The sequence below is a fragment of the Protopterus annectens genome, chromosome 2.part2 (genome assembly GCF_019279795.1).
Source record: "Protopterus annectens isolate FY-2018-M chromosome 2.part2, PAN1.0, whole genome shotgun sequence".
NCBI classification, from domain to species: Eukaryota; Metazoa; Chordata; order Ceratodontiformes; family Protopteridae; genus Protopterus; species Protopterus annectens.
Window position 1 is genome coordinate 851,819,728 of NC_056730.1, and position 20,099 is coordinate 851,839,826.

General features: G+C 43.2%; 1 protein-coding gene across 2 annotated transcripts in view; it reads right to left on the reverse strand.

The window, feature by feature from the left end:
• Positions 1 to 20,099, reverse strand: part of DAPK1 (death associated protein kinase 1) — a 1,440,273-nt gene that overhangs the window by 179,704 nt on the left and 1,240,470 nt on the right. For both annotated transcript variants that reach the window (XM_044064186.1, XM_044064185.1), the window contains one exon: positions 2,106 to 2,244. In XM_044064186.1, coding sequence (XP_043920121.1) covers positions 2,106 to 2,244 — 139 coding nt within the window. The remainder of the gene's footprint in view (positions 1 to 2,105; positions 2,245 to 20,099) is intronic.

The following is a 20,099-nucleotide window of genomic DNA, read 5'->3' on the forward strand; positions in this document are numbered from 1 at the left end:
AGTGCTACTATCACACCAAGACTTGATATTTTAAAACAAACAGTGCATGCTGCTGCAAAGACTCGCCTGTCCATTGCTGAGGATGGCATTTCTGTTTATCAGTTTTTTTCAGTTTACTTTTTGGGTCATTCTGTTTCCCTTACTTTGTACACCTACCTCAAAAGCTCTGTCCATCACAGTGCCATGACCACTGTTTCCGTGTACTGAGTAATCTGATGCATTACTTTTCTGCACTGAAACTGGAAGCAATACAAACTTCCAGACACATTCTGAAATACTAGTAACTAGCTTTCAGTTCACTGCATCTCACTAGCAATTAAAAGTATTTATTCACTCTTTGACTCATTCAAGTTTCACTTAGTGTTACTATTAGCCCACTGCATTGAAAAAGAAAAACAAACTTCCAAGCATAACTGTAAAGAATTAAGGCATACGATATGCTCCCTACAACAGACCTTGGCAGCTCCATTGTTCAGACTCCAGGAGCAGCATGCATATAAGGATTTACAGCCTTTACTGAACTCTTCTGCTAGAACTGGAGGCAACTGGGAAAGTTGGATTTGGCAGCTCTTGTAGCAGTGATCATTAAAATCAAAAATTGTATCACATATTTTCATAAACTCAATGAGCAAACATTTCTAGACATTAAATGTTCTTTAGATGAAACTGCTTCAAAGATTTACAACAGTTAAGGTAGACCTTAAGAGTACAAATGTTCTTAATTTGTCCAAGTGTACACTGTCAGAATCAGAGTTAGCTGTATGAACAGAGAAATGATATGTGAAATTGCAAGTGATTGCAATGTGTCCCCTTTATCCCCACATATCTTAATAATGATGCCATTGTCTTGGGAAAGACATTTTTTTGTAGTACTTTGAATATATATCATCTCCTCCATCATATTTGCTCTAGTCTCTTCAAATGGTTTCTGAAACACTTCTTGCTATTATCCTGACTACTCCAGTGGCACATTACATCTCATGCCATATATCTTATTTCTACAAACTACTATTGCAGCATTGGTGAAAGCAGGAGTTGTCTGATGGTGGTTATTTGAAAAGCAGGTGCCTAGTTACAAAATTTTCCATCATAATATACATCAGCAGTGTACTGGCCTTCCAAATGCATTTCACATCTCACCTAATTTTATTTATGTCAGGTGGAGGAGGTTGCATTTAGTTCTCAAGTGCTGTAATCTGTATGTAACCATCTCCACAGTCATGTGTGGTACTAATGGATTATGAAATCTCATGTTATATGTCCTGGTACAAACTACTGAGAAAATATTTCAATTTAGCAAGGCATACTTGTCGCCTCATAGCAAGATGTTGTCTTGTTCGATTCTCAGCTAGAGCGTCTTCTGTGTGGAGGCATACGTGAATGGGGCATGCCTTTGTTGAAGGTTGTGCGTCAGGGCTGGTAACCCGGTACGTAAAAATCCACTACCAATCATTAGCGGACTGGAGTTCCGCTGTGGCGACCCCTAACTGGGAAAAGCCGAAAGACACAAACACAAACAAACTGGTTAAGTTAGTACAGATCTAATACCTAATTAAATGACATCTGCTTAGCATGCTATATCCCATCACAATGTAGAAGGTATTCTTATTTAGGACTCATATTTGTATACCATTCTAATGCAATAATGTAATATAGTAACAATTAATTACTGTATACAAAACTAATTATGTTTTGGATTACAACAGAAATCCTATAACCCTGGTTCTGAAACAGATAAAACTTTAGAATCAGTAAGGCTCAAAAAAATCAAACTCCTGAAAAACATAAAAGAGTGGTACTGGACATGAAAAAGTAGGGGAAACAGTCAGTGTTAAAAGTTATTTTGCCCATAATATACATCATGCACACCTATAATCACACCTGTTCATTAAGTCATTCCCTTAATGCCATCTTAATTCAATTCAAGGTCTGAAATCGATGTTAAGGAAATTCTTCTGAGAAACTGTGAAAATGACTGGAAAGGAATATATATCTTTTACCATTTTTGTAAAGATGAAAGACTCTCATAGCTACATGTGTAACTGAACATAATGCTAATTCCATTCCAGTGCAGAGCATGCCAGTATTGAACATTATTTACTGACCTGCTTCTGATCTCCTTTAACAGTGACATATCCTTGTCGTAGCCAAATTCTCCTCCAAATGAACGAGGTAAGTTGACAATGTCTGCATGAGTTGCTATGAGCACAACCTGCAGTGGATTCTTCAGCTTTCCTCCAAATGCTGTCAAAAGAAGTAACAATTAGACGAGCAGTTTGTAACAAAAATCATTCTCTCTAAGACTTAGCTAATTATATTCTGTTGACTATGTTACATTTGATAAAGTGTAAATGCACTAAACACATATTCCTAACAATTTTATGTTTACTATAATACATTTGTAGCTTGCCAAATATACCAAACAGATATTACACCACTTCTGAAATCACTCCGTGCCACTACTGTCATTCTATCAGTCTGCTTACAGATTACATCTCTGGCTAAAATATAAAGCTGCTGTTTTTTGCACCTGCCTTTAAGACATTCTTAGTGTGTCCATTTACACCATCAGACAATTCATTTGTTTTTTGTTCCCTTTCTACTTCTTTCTTAATGGTTTACCCCAGTGTCCATGTCCACTGCACAGTCTACCAGCTTCTCCTACAGCCCCAGCAGTATCTCCATTCTAAGGTTGGGTCCAGCATGTAACCTAAGGGTTTCCTTCAGGGGGTTGGGGAAGGGTGTTTAATACCACTGACTGCTTACATGGGGAAATTTTTTAATTTATGATCTACCCCTTGATACCCCCTTCCTTCACTTCCCTGTTACATCTGACATGGATTACGCATCCCCACAGGGAACACCTAGACAAATGTGCCTCCTCTGATATGGGCATATCCATCCTCCCATGCCCGGGCCATATTAAGGGTTTTAGTCCTCTGCGCCATGGCACTGGCCACCATCAGAGAAGTCTTTGACAGAAATGCATACATAGTTATAATAAAGGTATCTCCTCCATCCATCTTTTTCTATGGCATTTGTTCAGGTAAACTTTAACCATATTAGTAAAAAAAAAAAAAAAATGCTAACACAATCTGATATGTAGCTAAAAATAAAGGCTTTCTACCTCAAACACCTTTCTACAACCAAGCACTACCCATGTAATTACCTCATCAGCTGTCTTAAGTGTAGTACTTACAAGTATTTACTAGTACAACCAGGTTCCTCTAAGCTTCTAGCCTGATATCCTAAGCAAAAAATATCACCCGAAACTGGTAGACAATCAATATAGCTAGACAAAACACAACCAAGCTTAGACTGTAATGCAACACATCACATCAAACATTGCTAAACTCAGATAAGAATGAGAAACACTGGTATCATACATGTCTGCTAATGTCAGACATGAACCTTCTATGAATCTGGAGTCCAGTCTCATTGCGCTTGTCTTGAGTCAGCTGATTTGAGCATTCTTTCCTCTGTGCTACCATTCAAATATTATAAATAGTGACAACAGGGTGATCGCAGCAGTTCATCGTTGCTTTCTGATGCAACTGCTTGTTGTAGCAGAGTGTCATTAAACCAAGTACAATAGTAATAACCACCACCCCTGAGGCACGCACACACACACATGCATGCACGCACACACATTTATTATAAAATGCAGGAAAATAAATGGGATCAGTACTCTCAGTTGTCAACATTCCTAACAGTACTGAACATTTTCACCAATACTTTATGTAAAAGGTAGTTTATTTTTAATGATCTACATTACTAACACTTTTACTACATAACATTCATACTTAAGAGGTATGAATGTGGGTCGACAGTACTTACACAAATAAGGAACCCTCTCAAGAGAGGGTTAAGTGGAAAAGCCACAAGGAGACCATGTAAAAAAATGAAAGGAACAGAAAAAAGGAAATATGAAAGTGACACAATTGACAGTGGCAAAGACAACAAGCTGCTTCTGTATTCATTAACCAAACATTAATGCAGGAAACAAGAAAATTAAAATGAAAGTTACTGTCAAGTGATGTAACAACAGCAGACCTTTATTTTACAAATAGGTTGAAACATTGTGCCCAAGTGACATATGTTGCAGTGTTTATTCACCTTAATATAATTAAATTACTGCAGTCTCTATATCACTGTAAAAACACTTCTAATTGTTAAAATAAATAATAATGCAGGACTATGTAGCTTATTTACAGTTTGTGACCAGGAAGATGCACTATGCTGTTAAATGTATTTCTTGCTGCATGTTGATGAAGTGAAATAGAAACACTTACCATTTAAATGATCAACAAACACTGGATATGACAAGCATAGTAAGATTGCCTTCACATTAAGATAATACTTAAATTTTAGTTAAGCAGTAAACAGAAAGGGAAGAAGGGAATGGACTTCATATTAACATCGATCAATGATGGCAAGCATCAGTCACTGCAGTACACTACATTCTCAGTTACAGATGTTACTCTAAGTACTTAGCATGAAGAAAGAACTCACAGCCTTCTGATAATATCCCATATTTCTAAAAAGTAAACCACTGACATAGTCATAGGTGTGTACTAGTCTAATGGCCCTGGAGCCTTTACAAACCTAGCCCATAGGATTACCCTGGCATTGTGCCACCCGACTTTAGTTCCTAGTACTTCTGTCGAGTACAGGCACTGGAGTGATCCCCGGTGTGAATTTTCTATTTTCCATCCCCTCATCAAGATTTCTCTTGAAGAGGGCCAGTGAGGTGCTCTGCTTGACATGTATGGGAAGTCTATTCCATAGCATGGGCAGTCTCTGGGTTATGAACCTGTCCCTCCAGCATGTTCTGTTGATTGTGGTAACGAAGTTGAGGTCTCTGGAGCGTGTGGTATTGAAGGATTGGGATTTCTTTAGATGCAGCATTTCTAACAGAGACAGGTCAGACATGGCTTTGTAAGTCAAGCAGAGATAACCTCTAAGTAGGCGATATGAGACAGAGAATAGTTGGGAGTTTTTTGAGTCTGTCCATATAAGACAAGTGTTTAAGGCCTAGGATCATCTTTGTGAGGTACTTTTGCGGCCTCTCCAGATGTTGCAGGTGTCTAGTGAGGTACATGCCAAATGGGGCAATGTACTTGATGACTGGCCTAATGAGGGAAGGGCAGAGGGAGACAATGACCTCTTTCTTCCTGGATGCAAAACCCTTAGTAATGAGATGTGCCACATAGAAGGACTTTCTGATCACAGTGGCAATGTGGTGGTCAAAAAAGAGGTTGCTGTCAACCTGTGTTTCCAGATCTCTTATAATGCCTTCTGTGTTCAGTGGACTACCATCAATGTGGTAATTCAAGGGGACTGGGTTTTTCCCAAGGGGGATGACGACACATTTTTTGGCATTGAGCTTAAGGCCATGGTTCTCATACCAGTCGTTGGTGTCATTGAGGCCTTTCTGTAGGATGTCAACATCACTTGGGGAGTTAACAATTTTATTTATTTATTTTATTTTATTTTACATTTGTTTACCAGGAAAGTCAGACTGGACACAGGTCCATTTTCAGTGGAGGCCTGGGGAGAAAAGCTCCACATTACAATACATTACATGAGAGTAAAAAGAAGTAAAACACACATACATATGGCATATACACACATCAGGACAACATGCTGGTGATTAACATACATACATATAGCAAATATACACACACCAGAGATTAACATTTCTTACAGTAGACAATCAGAGGTACATTTTTTTTCTTTTGCAGTTATAAGTTTTGTAAGGTAAATATATACAGGTTTGGAAGCTTTCAGGGGAGAAAACTGTTTATACATAGCTGTACCCTGACAAATTCTCTTGGTATGGATTAGCCTGGTGAGTGGCATGAGCATAGCCAGTTACTTAGATAGTGGGTTTTCAGGAGTTTTTTGAATTACTAAAGGAGGTGGTAGAAGTTATTTGACTTGGCAGTGTGTTGCAGGTTTTGGCAATGTTGTTGACAAAGAGGGACTTACCAGCTTCATTTTTATGTTTGATGACAGTTATGAGGTTCTGGTTACTAGATCTTAAGGCTCTAGAGGGAATGTGGGGCTGAATGAGGTGCTGAAGTGCTAGAGTTATCTCAGGAAGGTAGTAGAGTTTGTGTGCTATAGAGAGTTGACTGAGTAGAAGTATGTGAGGCAACTCAAGTCAGTTGAGTTGCTTAAGGGATAGACAGTGGTGGGACCTACATGAGGCTTCAGTAGCAAACTTGGCAATTTTGTTGTAGCAAGATTCCATTTTATTTAGATCAGTATGGCGGAGATTGGTCAAGATGGGAGAGGCACAGAGTAGGGTGGATAGAAGATGAGTCCTTGCGATGGTTACTTTGGTGCGTTTTGTCATAAACTGTTTGTTCCTGTAGAGGCGACCAAGTTTTTTATTAACTTTCTTAATGGTTTGCGCTATGTGGATGTCGAACCTCAGGTTATTGTTTATTTCTATGCCTAGAAATTAGTGTGTGTTGTTGGACTGATTTGAATGTTTTCTTTGGAGCTAATGGTGAAATTATTATTTAGGGGAGGAGCTCTGCCAGGGCTGAAAAGAATTAGTTAGTTTTTTTGGGGGATTAAGAAGAAGTTTGATGTTAGTGAACCAAGTTTTGGCTAGGGTGAAGTTATTTTGGGTAAGGGCTTGCAGTTCACTAACGGTATGGGCAGCACATATGAGGGTAGTGTCATCTGCATATTGTACTACTGAGGCAGTGGGAGAGGATGAAGAGATCTGATTTGTAAACAGAGAGAACAGCAATGGGCCAAGGATGGATCCTTGACGGACTCCTATGGTTACTGGTAAGAGGGCAGACAATTGGTCCTGCCATAGGACTGCTTGCTGACGGGCAGATAAGTAGCTCCCAACTTGCAATCATCTGTGAACTTTGTCAGCCAGAGTCCCTTTGTGTTGGCCTGGACTTCAGAGAAGTAAATACCAAACAGGAGAGGACCCAGGACCGAACTCTGTGGGACTCCACTCATGACTGGTCGGCAGTCTGACTTGGATTCAGCTACTTTCACACTGCGAGTTCTATCTACGAGCCAGTTTGCAACCCACCTAGTGATATAGGGGTTGATGCCTAGCTTGGTGAGTTTTTCTATGATTCCTGAGTGGGGAATGGCATCAAAGGCCTTGGCCAGATCAAGGTAGGCTGCATGAACCACCATGCTTTCATCCACAGCTCTGGTGACTGACTCAAAGAAGTCAACCAAGTTGAGCTGGCATGATCTACCCTTCATAAAACCAAACTGTGTAGGATCCAGAGTTTGGAGATTCCCTATATCCTTGTTTATTAGGTCCATGATGATGCGTTCCACAGCTTTGCATATCAGACTTGTCAGGATAATTGGGCGATAATTCTTGCTGTCTGTAGTCACTCCTCCTTTGTGCAGAGGGATGACTATAGCAGTGCGCCATTTGGTAGGGACAAACCCTGAGTTGAGGCTGTGACTGAACAGTGCACACAGGTGAGGTGCCAGTTCACTCTGTAGTTCATGTAGAACACAGCCAGGGATACTGTCAGGTCCCATAGAAGCTGCATTCTTGGCCTTGGACACTGCTGTTTTAATTGGTGCAGCAGTAATAGTGGGTGCCTGGCAATCTACTGGTATTGTGATTTGTCCTTTGGGGGGGGTGTGAGGGATAAAGTTATCAATGAATCTGTCAGCCAGTATATTGGCAATATCTGTTGGCTTGGTGTAGAAGGTATCATTGTGCAGTAGCTCAGAGCAAATCAGGGTATTGCTGTGGAGATTCTTTACATAACTATAGAAGGCCTTATAGTTGTCTTTACTATCTGCTGCAATTCTGTTTTCATAGCTAGCTTTAGAGGATTTGATGAGGGATCTCAACCTTTTGTTGAGGCTGATGAGAGATTTTCCAATCTTGGGACTTTGCCTTATTCCACATCAGTTTCCTCCTTCTGTTGTAGAGTTTGTTTATGACAGGAGACCACCAGATTGGCTTCCTTTTTTTGGAGGAGTGCATCTTGGTTTTATTGGGTATGGAGAGATCCATGCATTTGTGTACATGTTCGTACAGTGCATTGGTATATGATTTGGCAGTCATGCAACTATTCTCCATTTGCATGGGTGCCATGAAGTTAGTCACCTCTGTTTTTAGGAGCCCAAAGTTAGCTTTGGAGAAGTATTTCATGGTGGTTACCTTTGGGGGGGGGGGGGGGGGATTTCCAAGGTGATTAGTTTGTGGTCGGATCTAACCAGGAAGGAGTTGACTATTGGTGTAGAGCAATGGTCGCCCATGTTAGTAATGACCAGGTTAAGGATGTTGCTACCTCTAGTGGGGGTAAGAACGAGCTGGTCCAGAGCATTGGAATTAATGAATTCCAGAAAGCATTGGGCAAGTGTATTGGTACGCAAGTAGTTTTTCCAGTTAATGGAGGGGTAGTTGAAGTTGCCAAGTATGAGTGTGTTAGATTGGACCCTAATATTCTCCAGGGTGCTTAGGAACGTGGAGTGTGAGTCATGGGACATGGTTGGGACTTGTAGCAGGCTACGACCTGAATAGTTGTCTTACCCAATGTTAGCTGCACCTGAAGTATCTCCGATGCGTTATGTTGGGCTACCAAATCTGGAGGTGTGCTCATCCTTTATGAATATGGAAACACCACTGCCTTCGGAGCTTCGGTCTAAATTCTGGGGCCGAAAGGTGTGGAATGAGTTATAGCCTGGTAGTGCAGGGGTGCTTTCTGTTGCTTTGAACCAGGTCTCTGTTACACAGCACAAATGTCGATGTTCTCCATTTTAAGGAGTGCTTTGAGTGAGTGCATTTTGAGATTTAGACTTCTAGCATTGAGCAGCATGACTCTCAGATTGCATTTGTTTGTAGCTGTTACGGTGGTAATTTGGTCTTTGGAACACTGCCTATAAAAGGCACTATAGTGGTGGCAAGAGTCTTGGCCAATATCCGGAAGCCCAAGGGTGACAGATGCAGGCCATCTCTGGCAAAGCATCGATGTCTGTCAGTCATGTCATCCCAGGCAGACAGATACTGGATCCCCTTAGAATGACACCAGAAACTTAGCCAATTCTTGAAATAGTACAGTTTTGTACCTACCATAAATGTAGATGTCCGAGAGGAATGCATCTGCAGTCTTTACAAATGGGTTGTCCTGTCGTCAGGCAGCCCTTCGGTTGGCCGGATTCCAAAGTCTGGGTCTGGCTTCGGCTGGTGTTGCACTTCACCCGACGTCATTGCAGCAGTTATTCGGGTATAAAGGCATCAGCCGACGCCATTTTCCTCAGTGTTTCTTGCCCCAGATGCCAGGTGCCCTCTTGGATGGCTAAATTTGGATAAATGCCAAAGTTTCCAAATAGTAGAGAGCAAACACATAAAATAAGCATGTATGCACATATATACAAACAAATACACCATAATAGATCCCCCCCAAGCTAGCTGTAGATTGGCAAATACCCTAGGAGTACCTCAGAGGGGAAGGAGGGTGGGTAATCCTGACTGCAGATGCATTCCTCTCGGACATCTACATTTATGGTAGGTACAAAACTGTACTATGTCCTTCAAGGATGCATCTGCAGTCTTTACAAATGGGTAGAATACCATAGCTAAACTAGGGGAGGAGGAAAGGAGAAGAAATTATGGTGTAGTTAGGATCCCTTGTAAAACAGCAGTGGCAAACCCTGCTCGGGATCTAGAGTATAAAGGTAAGTTATAATGCTTGGCAAATGTATGCACGGAGGTCCAAGTAGCAGCCTCTATAATGTCCTTGGTAGCCACTCCTCTTAAGAAAGCTGTGGTAGTGGCTGTAGCCCTTGTAGAATGAGGTCTTATGTTCTGTGGAGTTTGCTTTCCATGGTAGGAGTAACAGAATCTGATGCAATTTCCTATCCACTTGGAGATTGTCTGTTTTGAAATTGCTTTTCCTTCCCTTCCTGTTGCATATGCTACCAGAAGCTGGTCAGTTTTTCTATTGCCCTTGGTTCTGTCCAGGTAGTAGCGTAACTGTCTATGTACATCCAAAGTATGCAGCAGTCTTCCCCCCCTGTTCTGTGGATTGGGGAAGAATGTAGGTAGGTGGATAGCCTGGTTTAAAGATACTCTGGATACCACCTTAGGCATAAATGTAGGATTTGTTCTCATGGACACTCTGTCTTGATGGAAGATTAGGAAGGGTTGTACTGCCATTAAAGCCTGTAGCTCAGAAACCCTTCTTGCTGAGGTAATTGCCAGCAGGAAAGCAGTTTTCCAGGATAAGTGTTGAAGTTCTGCTGTTGCTGCTGGTTCGAAAGGGGAGTGTCAATTTTTCTAGCACAAAGTTCAAGTCCCATGCTGGCAACGGTGGTTTCCTAGGAGGTTTTACATTTTAATTCCTCTCAGAAACTGCCTGAGTAGAGGATGCTTGAGAAGACAGGGGGATCGAAGCTGTATTCTGCAGAAATAGCTGATGCATGTATCTTGATGGAGGAATAGGACAGGCCTGTATGGAAAAGCTCTGCCAAATACTCCAGGATGTTGGCTATGTCTACCTTTGAAACATCTTTTCCCCTTTCAGTACTCCAAATGAGAAATCTTTTCCATTTTCCTGCATAGTTCCTTCTTGTTGAAGGTCTGCGGGCCTCAAGGATAATGTCTTTAACCCTTTGGGATAAATCTGGGTTAGTTGTTCTTATGTAATGTTCCAGGCAGTCAGCTGCAGAGTTTTCAGGTTTGGATGCAGGGTGTTGTAGCCGCTCTGAGTTAACAGCAATGGGATCAGGGTAGTGTCCACATTTGTCCCGAGACATGCTCCTCAGTAATGGGTACCAATGTTGTCTTGGCCAGTCTGGAGCTATCAGAATGATCCTTGGACGTTCCTCTTTGATTTTCAATAGCACCTTGTGCATCAAAGGAAGAGGTGGGAATGCATATGCTGTCAGGCTTTTCCAACTGAAGGATAGAGAGTCCACCTTCCAAGCAAGTGGGTGGTATGTTCTTGTGCAGAATTTCTTGAGCTGGTGATTGAGCGGGGATGCGAATAGGTCTATCTGTGGTAGTCCCCATTTCCTTGTGATGGCCTTGAAGATGTCCGGGTGTAGCATCCATTCGTGAGCATCCGAGGTAGTTCTGCTTAATATGTCTGCTAGGATGTTTTCTTTTCGGTACAAAATTGCTTGTAACTGAATGTTGTAGCTCAGAGCCATATTCCATAGGTCCAGTGCCATCCGGCATAGGGGGTATGAATGAGTGCCTCCCTGTTTGTTGATGTACCACATGACTGTGGTGTTGTCTGTCCTTATCATCAATTGGCCTTCTTGGAGGAATGGTCTGAAATTCTGGATTGCCAGTTTTACTGCCAGCATTTCCTTTTGATTTATGTGCAGGTGCAGCTGATCTTGAGTCCATAAGCCTTGTATGCACTTGTTCAGCATGTGGGCCCCCCAACCGAGGTCAGAGGCATCCGTTGTGATGGTTTGGCTTGGTTGAATGCTGTGGAAGGGCAAACCTGGGTTTGACTGACATGCCTGAGCCCACCATAGGAACTCTTGTTTCAGGCATGGGATTAGAGGTATTTCGGTTTCTAGGCTGTGCCTGTGTTGAGACCATAGGTTCTTCAGGTACCACTGTAGCTTTCTCATATGTAGTCTGGCATGAGGGACCATGATTATGCAGGATGCCATGAAGCCCAAGGCCTGCAGTACTTTCCTTGCTGTTAGTCGGCTCTGTTTTGTTAATGCCAAAAAGTAGAGAGGAAGTTGTTCTTGCTTTTCTGCAGTTAGGAATGCCATCTGTTTTGTTGTGTCCAATTCTGCACCTAAGAAGGTTATTCTTTGGGATGGAATCAGTCTTGATTTTTTTATATTGACTGTATAGCCCAGGGCTTGCAGTAAGTAGATGACGCTTTGTAAGTCTTCTGTTAGCTTGTTTTTGTTGTCCGCTTGTATCAGGCAGTCGTCCAGGTATGGATATATTTGGATTCCCTGAAGCCTGCAGTGAGCGATTACTGATGCCAGGCATTTCGTGAACACTCTGGGCGCAGTAGATAAGCCAAAGGGCAATGCTGAGAATTGATAATGCTCTGATCCTGCAAGAAATCTGAGGTATCTTCTGCAATTTGGTCGTATGGGGACGTGCAGGTATGCCTCCTTGAGATCTAGAGTCACCAGCCAAGACTCCTTGCCCAGCATGGGAAGAAGTTGCTGTAGGGTCAGCATTTTGAATTTTGGAACAATGATGAATGTGTTTAAAGCGGACAGGTCGAGAATAGGCCTCCAATTGTTTTCTTTTCTTGGTACCAGGAAGAGTCTGGAATAAAATCCCTTTCCTTGTTCCATAGATGGTACCTTTTCCACAGCTCTCATTTTACTAATTGAGCTATTTGTTTTAGAGCTTCTGTCTTTTGATTTGGTGGCAGGTTTGGCATTCCTCTTTTTGCTGGTAAGGTATGGAAATGAAACCTGTAGCCTTGGTCTATAGTTTGCAAAATCCACTTGTCTCTTGTGATGCAGTGCCAGTTTTTTGAAAATAAGGCTAACTTTCCGCCTAAGGGTGCTGCTATTTGTTCCCTGGTAGGCGGTGCCAGAGCCAAGTCACTGTGATTGTCCTGTTGCAGTGGTAGTAGTTGTGTCTGTGCCTCGTTGGTTGTTACCTTGCCACTGGCGTCCCCTGTAGGCACCTCCTCTGGATTGGTTTCTGCCTCTTGAACGCCTATTCCTGCCTCTCTGTGTTTTAGAGGAGTCTGGAAAGGACCAATTTTTGGAAGGCCAGTTCCTGCTAAACCTTGGAGGCTGAACCTGTAAGAAATCTTTCACTGTTTGCACAGATTTTGCCTTCTCTTCCATTTTCTTCAGTACCTGCTGAGCAGGAGAACCAAATAAATTGACCTTATCCATAGGAGCATCTAACAGTTTTGCTTTAACATGATCCGGCAAGACTTGTTCTTTCAACCATGCATGCCTTCTGATAACTGTGCCAGTCATGGCTGATCTAAAGGAAGGCTCCAGTGCATCATAGCCACATTTTAAAGAATGGTTACTAACCTGCTGAATGTTATGCACCATATCAAGAACATATTTCTTATCTAACGAGTCATCAGAGGACAGTTTCTTAGTTAACTGATCAAGCATAAACTCCTGGTATTGGATCATATGAAACTGGCAGTTCAATGCCCTAGCTGAGAGAGTAGCAGAGGTGTATACTTTTTTACCCCATCTCTAAGGACCTGGATTCCCTTTCAGAGGGAGGGATTTTTAACTGAGGTCGGCTACTGCCTTAGGCCCCTGGGAGATAGTCTCGGGATCTGCAAAAGGGGCCTTGTATAAATGGTGATGTGTGTCCGGGACCCTGTAGAACCTATCGGGCTTAGCAGGGGCTGGAGGTAAGGTATCAGGAGCAGTGCAAGCATCATTAAATGCATCATCTACAACAGGAAGAACTGGAGGTATAGCTAAAGGCCTATGTTGTGGTAAATGCAAAAAAGTCCTAAGCCTTTTCCTTGAATCTGAGAAATCTTGCCCCTGCCATTGAAATTGCTCCCTCATGGCATGTAAGGTTTCCCCAAAGGAAAATTCCTCTGGTGGAGAGGCAGAAGGAATCGATTCCTCAGCATCGGAGTCTTCATAAGTAGAAAAAGGAGCCTCTGGATGGTCTGTATTGTCTGAATCATCAGAAGAATCATCTGAGGACACTGGCTCCGGGGGCTCTGCTCTAGGTCTCTTTTCTGGAGGAGGTTGAGAGGCCCTGTCTGGGTGAGGTTGGGATCCCCTTATTAAAGAGATGAGATCCTCTGCCAGAGTAAGCATTTGGGAACTGGAGCTGGGCCTGTGAGAGGGGGGCTTAACAGGCACCGACTTAGAGGTTTTGGCTGCTTTAGCCCTGGCAAAGGCCTTTATGGACATGGCTGCAGGAGGCCTAGCAGCACCACGTGCAGGGGTTGAAACATCCAAGGGGATGGTGTCCGATAACTCTTGTGAAACCACAGTAGCAGGTTGGATTTCAGAGGCTGATTCAACCAGGTTAGAAGGGGCCTCGGTAGTAGTCATGGATTCGGCTGAAGTTAGAACCGCTTGCTCAGTTTCGGCCGAAACCGAGACACTCGCGGTTTGCTTAACCGCGGTTTCGGCCGAAACCGCGGACCGCGAGTGTCGGTCCTTTTCTTTGCGTTTCTTAGCAACTTGTGAAGTCGGAGGATCCGACGGCATAATGTACGCGAAATCTGAGCCGAAAAACTGTTCAGCAAACTCCGACCGACGTCTAAGCGTCCGTCGGTTAAAAGAAGCACAGGCTAAACAAGCTGCTACGTCGTGGTCTGGGCCTAAGCAAGGTAAGCAGTAAGAGTGGAAATCTTTATGAGGTATTTGTTTCCCACAAGTTAAATAGTTATTCACTTTTTCTGACATCGGCTGAGGCAAGAAAGAGTCCCCAACGGGGTACTTAGCTTTTTAGAAGTCTTCGAAGTAGTATTCGGTAGTAGTAATCTCTGGATCTGACCGACCAGCACTTGCGAACAGCTTCTGCTTCGGGCGCCACGCGGCAAGAAAGACTGAGGAAAATGGCGTCGGCTGATGCCTTTATACCCGAATAACTGCCGCAATGACGTCGGGTGAAGTGCGACACCAGCCGAAGCCAGACCCAGACTTTGGAATCCGGCCGACCGAAGGGCTGCCTGACGACAGGACAACCCATTTGTAAAGACTGCAGATGCATCCTTGAAGGACATCAATCATTTTCTGCTTGTACTGTGGTATAATTCTGGGTGATGGTAGGATGATACTCAGGGCTAGGGTCATACCCACCTGGGCTACATATTCCAAGAGCTTCTCCACGTCTCTTTTCATGTAGTCCAGGGAGATATGTCTCAGGTCATTCACACCCACACGTACAATGACAGGGTCATATTTGGACCTGTTGTTGAGGGACCTGAGTGCGTGTGTTATGTGGCGGATCCTGGCACCTGACAGGCAGCTGACTGTTACTTTCTCTTTATTCAACCTAGTGAGTGGGACATCAGTGTGAATACAAAATGCCACACCTTCACTAAACTGCTGAATGAGGTTACGTACAGAGCAATACATTTAGCCTTTGTAGAGGAAGGCGTCTGGCTGAAAATGTGGGCTGTGCTAATGCCTGCTGTTCAAACAAAATGCTCTTTTACTTTCATTAACTGGTTATCAAATACAGGGCCATGGGGACTGGGAACCACATCCCATCCTGGCTGCTAGCAGCCATAAGCCAGGAAGCCAATCCTGGACAGGTTGTTAGTCCATACCAAGGGGCACACAATCAAAGGCAGACAAACCACACAGACACACTATGAGTAATTTAGATTCTCAATATTCTACCTGCTGCAGGTCTCCAAGATGCAGGAGGAAACCAAAAACCAAGACCCAACTTAAAAATGAGGACACAGGAAGGACATATAAACTCTATAATGGCTAAAACTTGAAGGTTTACACTCTGAGGTGACTCATGAGATAACTCAAACTTGGTAGAAAGGCTACAAAATATAAAAATCACAGAGTAAACCTTACTAAGCAAGTGCCAGTTTGAAAACATTGCTTGTCACATTTAAAACGTAAGGATTCAGTCCCTCCCATACTACTGACTAGTCAGCATAAATGATTTCTACCAAAGAAAAAAAAAATCAAAAATGTTCAGCCCAGCTATACAGAATTTGCTGTCACTGGTCCTTAACCTCTTAAACACCTACTATATTCAGATGATGATCTGCAATTTCTTATTAATGATGACCAATTCCTCCAAGCTGTTCTTAAACAAGCAAGCTTTGTTAAAGGAACTACAGGGTACTAACATCCATAAGATATTTTAAAAGACAGAAAACACCTCACATCTAGTAACACTTTAGCTAGCAAATTTCTGTGATTGCATTATTGTAAAGACCATTTAATTGATTAACCAACATGGTGAGAATTCTTCTCCTTTTCATCTGCTCTTGTTAGGGGTCACCATAATGGATCATCGGTCCACAGAATGAGTGGCAGAAGAGTTTTACTGTGTCGAGATGCCAGCCCAATGCCCAACTTTCCTCAGAAGGCACGCACACCTAGGGGTAATTTAGAATGTCCAATCCACCTGCTGCATATCTTGGGAATTTGGGAGGAAACCGGAGCACCTAGAGGAAACCCACACGAACACATGGAGGACATGCAGATTCTGCACAGAAGGCATCCCAGCCAAGAATCAAGCTGGAAAACCTCTTGCTGTGAGGCGACAACGGCAACTGCTGCACCACTGCGCCACCCTAATCATCACAGTTAGAATACATGCAAGAAATTACTTAGCTTAATATTTACCTAAGTGTGGTCAGGTATACTTCATATGAAATAATTTGCACAAATAGTGCCTTCTTGACAGAAGGAAAAAGGGATGTCTATACTAGAATCCTACAAAAATAGGAAAGGGTTTTGTCTGTTACTACAAAGCAAATTATGTGGCGGAAGTTCTGTGTTCTGCCCAAGTATGGAACCAAGCAAAAAGGATTTTTGCTTGAAAATGTCTTCACATAATGTTATATGCCTAGCAGGTTGAAGAAAATTATACACACAGTTTCTGCTCCTTGCTGAATTTGTGAAGATGGGGCTGTTGGAAACTGTCTGCATGACTTTTTAGGTTGCCCTAAACTGGCTGAGTTTTACAATGGCATGCAGGTGCCAGTTACAAGAATACTGGCAAAGAAACTGGTCTATAGATCCTCTCTATGACTCCTTGTGCTTGGTGGCTGCTCTTTTTATACGGGTGAATGTAGGACTGACGAAGCTCCTTGTACAGAGGAAGTTAAGGTAGCAATGGAGGAAATGTATTGAAAAGTAACTTCCATGTGCCAGGAGAGAACATAGGTGACAGGGCGAGTGGACTGTATGGATCCTGCCAGTGGACTGCATTTTGCCAACTACAGAGATTATAATTGTTTTAATGGGGTATGTACAGAGCAAGTCAGCCATGAAAAATGTGACATCCAATTACAGAGACTAGTTTAAAGGATGAGGTGCTTCCATTCTGTGGCTTATAGGACACAGATTTGCAGAAGGCATTAAGTAAAATATCTGTTTTTGTTAAAGCTGGTATTATCCAATGAGTATTTTTTTTTTAATTTTAATTTTTGTATCCCTGGTGCCAGTAATTACTGGCTTAACCTGCATGGAATTTTTTATTACAGTACTCTAATAAAGTTAAAAAAATACCTGTTTTTTTAATTAGGAATTTGCATCTTCTTCTTCTTGACTGACCACCCTAGAACTATGTTATAAAGAGTTATGTACTTACCATAACTTGGCATCTGTGCTATCCAGTGTCATTATTCATCACAGATGGATCTTGGATCCAAGCTGGCAACTTCTCAGACAGATCCAGAGCTCAAGCTCCTCTCCTTCCCATAATCCCTTGCTACCTTCTGACCCTCAAATCTCATTTGCCTCTGAAATGCTTCAGACGTGATCCAGGCTCAAGCTTAGCAGTTTTTCAGGTATGTGTCTTTTTTGGGGGGGGGGGGGCTCTATTTTAGGGCTCCTTTCTATCTTTAACTATTTGTAGTTAACTGAATTTCCTCCTTTCTACCTTTAACTATTTTTAGTTAACTGAATTTCCTCCCCTCCCAGTCAGAACTTGGGTTTAGTTAAGTTTCCCTCCCACTTCCTGTGCTTGGTGTTTCACACCCTATATTTGTTTCTTAAGTAGCTTCTATTTAAAAAAAAAAAAAAAAAAAAAAAAAAAAAAAAAAAATATATATATATATATATATATATATATATATATATATATATATATATATATATATATATATATCTATATATATCTATCTATATCTATGTCTATCCTTTTAGTGGGATTGCTCTTTACAGGTGTGTGTGTGTGTGTGTGTGTGTGTGTGTGTCTTGTGCGGTCGGAAGATGCCATGTTCTGACTCACATGAGGAGTGTCTGTATTGTTTAAGGTCGGTGCACCTGGAGGTTGAATGAGACATTTACACCACATTCAACCTCAGGGCCCTTGTGAAGCACTGCAACAAGATTTTACTGAACAGCTTGGTTCAGGGTGGTCCTCTGCTCTCAGACTCCCCTTCAAAGAAGCCGAGGTTCTCGGATTGCAGTTCCCTGGATCTGAGTCCAGCTTCTTTGGCTCTGAATCTGAGGTCCACTGTTTCAAGAGCTTCAGATTAGACTCTCAGATCCAAGGCCTCTGCGGAGTAGAGGCCTTCGAATCCAAGTAGGAGCAGGCCGTCCCCGGATCCAACAAGTTTGTCGGATCAGTCTGGCACTCCCTCCAAAACTTTGTATCCGACAGTTCTTTTGGATCCCACTGAAACTGAAGGTTCCCCTTCTCGGTCATCCAGGAGTTTGGTTCCGAATCTTCAGAGCCAATCTCCTTCTAAGGAGGCCATAGGACTGTGGGATCCAAGGTCAGATCCACCAGCAAGATCTGGTCATTTGTCAGCTTTGACAAGATCCTCCAGAAGTCTCCTTCCATAGGACATGGACAGGATGATGAGGAGCTTCCTCAAGGCTCAAATCGAGTTGGGCTTGCAGCCGTCCCCCACCCACGTGGCTAGGGTACCCTCCCCATACACAGGACTCGACTCTCCTCTTCCAGTCCCTCAGGTTTTGGAATGTCAGGACCAGGGGATTTCTAGTGAGAGGCTGACAGTGTCAAGTATCCCTCATTTCTCAACATAATCAGGGTCCCTGGCTGGCTCTGTTCCACAGCCCTCGGACCAGGGTGTGCCTCTTCTCAGAGGGGTCAGTATGAGTTCCCAGGAGGTGGGTTCAGGTCCAGATTTTTGGACCGTTCCCTTGCCTTGGAGGCTTCAGCACTGGATAGCTTGGGGCCGATATCATCGGGGGGCTTTGGAGCTGCATCTGGTTCCCTTCTCCCTTCCCAGATGATCCCAGCCAGTGGGGATGGAGAGGGGCTTCGTCCAGTTCATCAACCTTCTGGGAGGGAGAGAGAACCTTCTCCGGGATGGCTGTTACCTCTCCATCTTCTCTAGGTCCTCCCCAACCTTTCTCAGGATTGGGTGCGTAGGCCTCATCATCCATCCAGCATCAGCCCTCCTACAAGTGCTTTCAGATGGGCACTGCCCCAGTTGGGGTACCCATCTCTTATGAATCTTCCTCTGAGCCACAGTAGAGGAACCTTCTCGGAAATAAAACATGTAAGAGGAGGCACGTGGACTCCCCCCAGAGAGTCCCTCACCAAGGACATGGATTTTGAGGAGGGAGATGGGTCCCTCAGACCACTGCCTGAGGAGGTGTCCTTTCGGGACATCCTAGAAGGTCTCAAGCAGACAGGTGGATGGTCTTCCCCATCTCCATCTTCAGAGGAGTCCATGTTCCAGAAGGCCTTCGGGACGGGCCCATTTTACCTGGGTGCCCCCCTGCTGATGAACTTCTAGATCTTATCACCAACAGGGCTTTGAAGGAGCCAGACACAGTGGAACCTGTGCCCAAAAAAGTAGATAAATTCCTCAGTCCTCCTAAGGATAAGTCTTTATGGAGTAAAGGGGTCCCTATCGATGCCATCATGCTGAATGCTGCTACTAGGAAGGAGCTAGCTAAGCAAAGCTCCTTGGTCCATTCCCTGAACAGGGAGTCCTGGGCTACTGACCATTTTTGAAAGCATGTGCTTGTCTCAGCTACCTTTGGCCTGAGAGCAACCAATTATTTGTCCCATTGAGATTAAAAACCCATTTGGTTTTGAAAAGTACAGTTGTGTAGCTACCATAAATGTAGATGTTCGAGTGTATTCACTGTTGTAGTCATTACACTTAGGTTATCCTGCTGGCAGGCTACCCGCAGTCGGCCTGAATTCCAAAGTCCTGGTCCGGCATCGGTTGCTGTCGCCTCTTCCCTGATGTCAGTGTGCCAGGGGTATAAAAGATGCAGCCGACGCCATTTTCTTCAGTTTTTCTTGCCCCAGATGTCAGGTGCCCCCAAAAGGGCAGGCTAAAAAATTTGCAAATAAAAAAGCATGCACAAACATAAACATTAGCTTCCTCTACAAACAAATACACCACATAGGTTGTATAGAATAGAGAAGTACAGATAAGTCCCAGCAATGAAAGGGGATGGTGGGAGGGTAACCTGGACTGCAACAGTGAATACACTCGAACATCTACATTTAT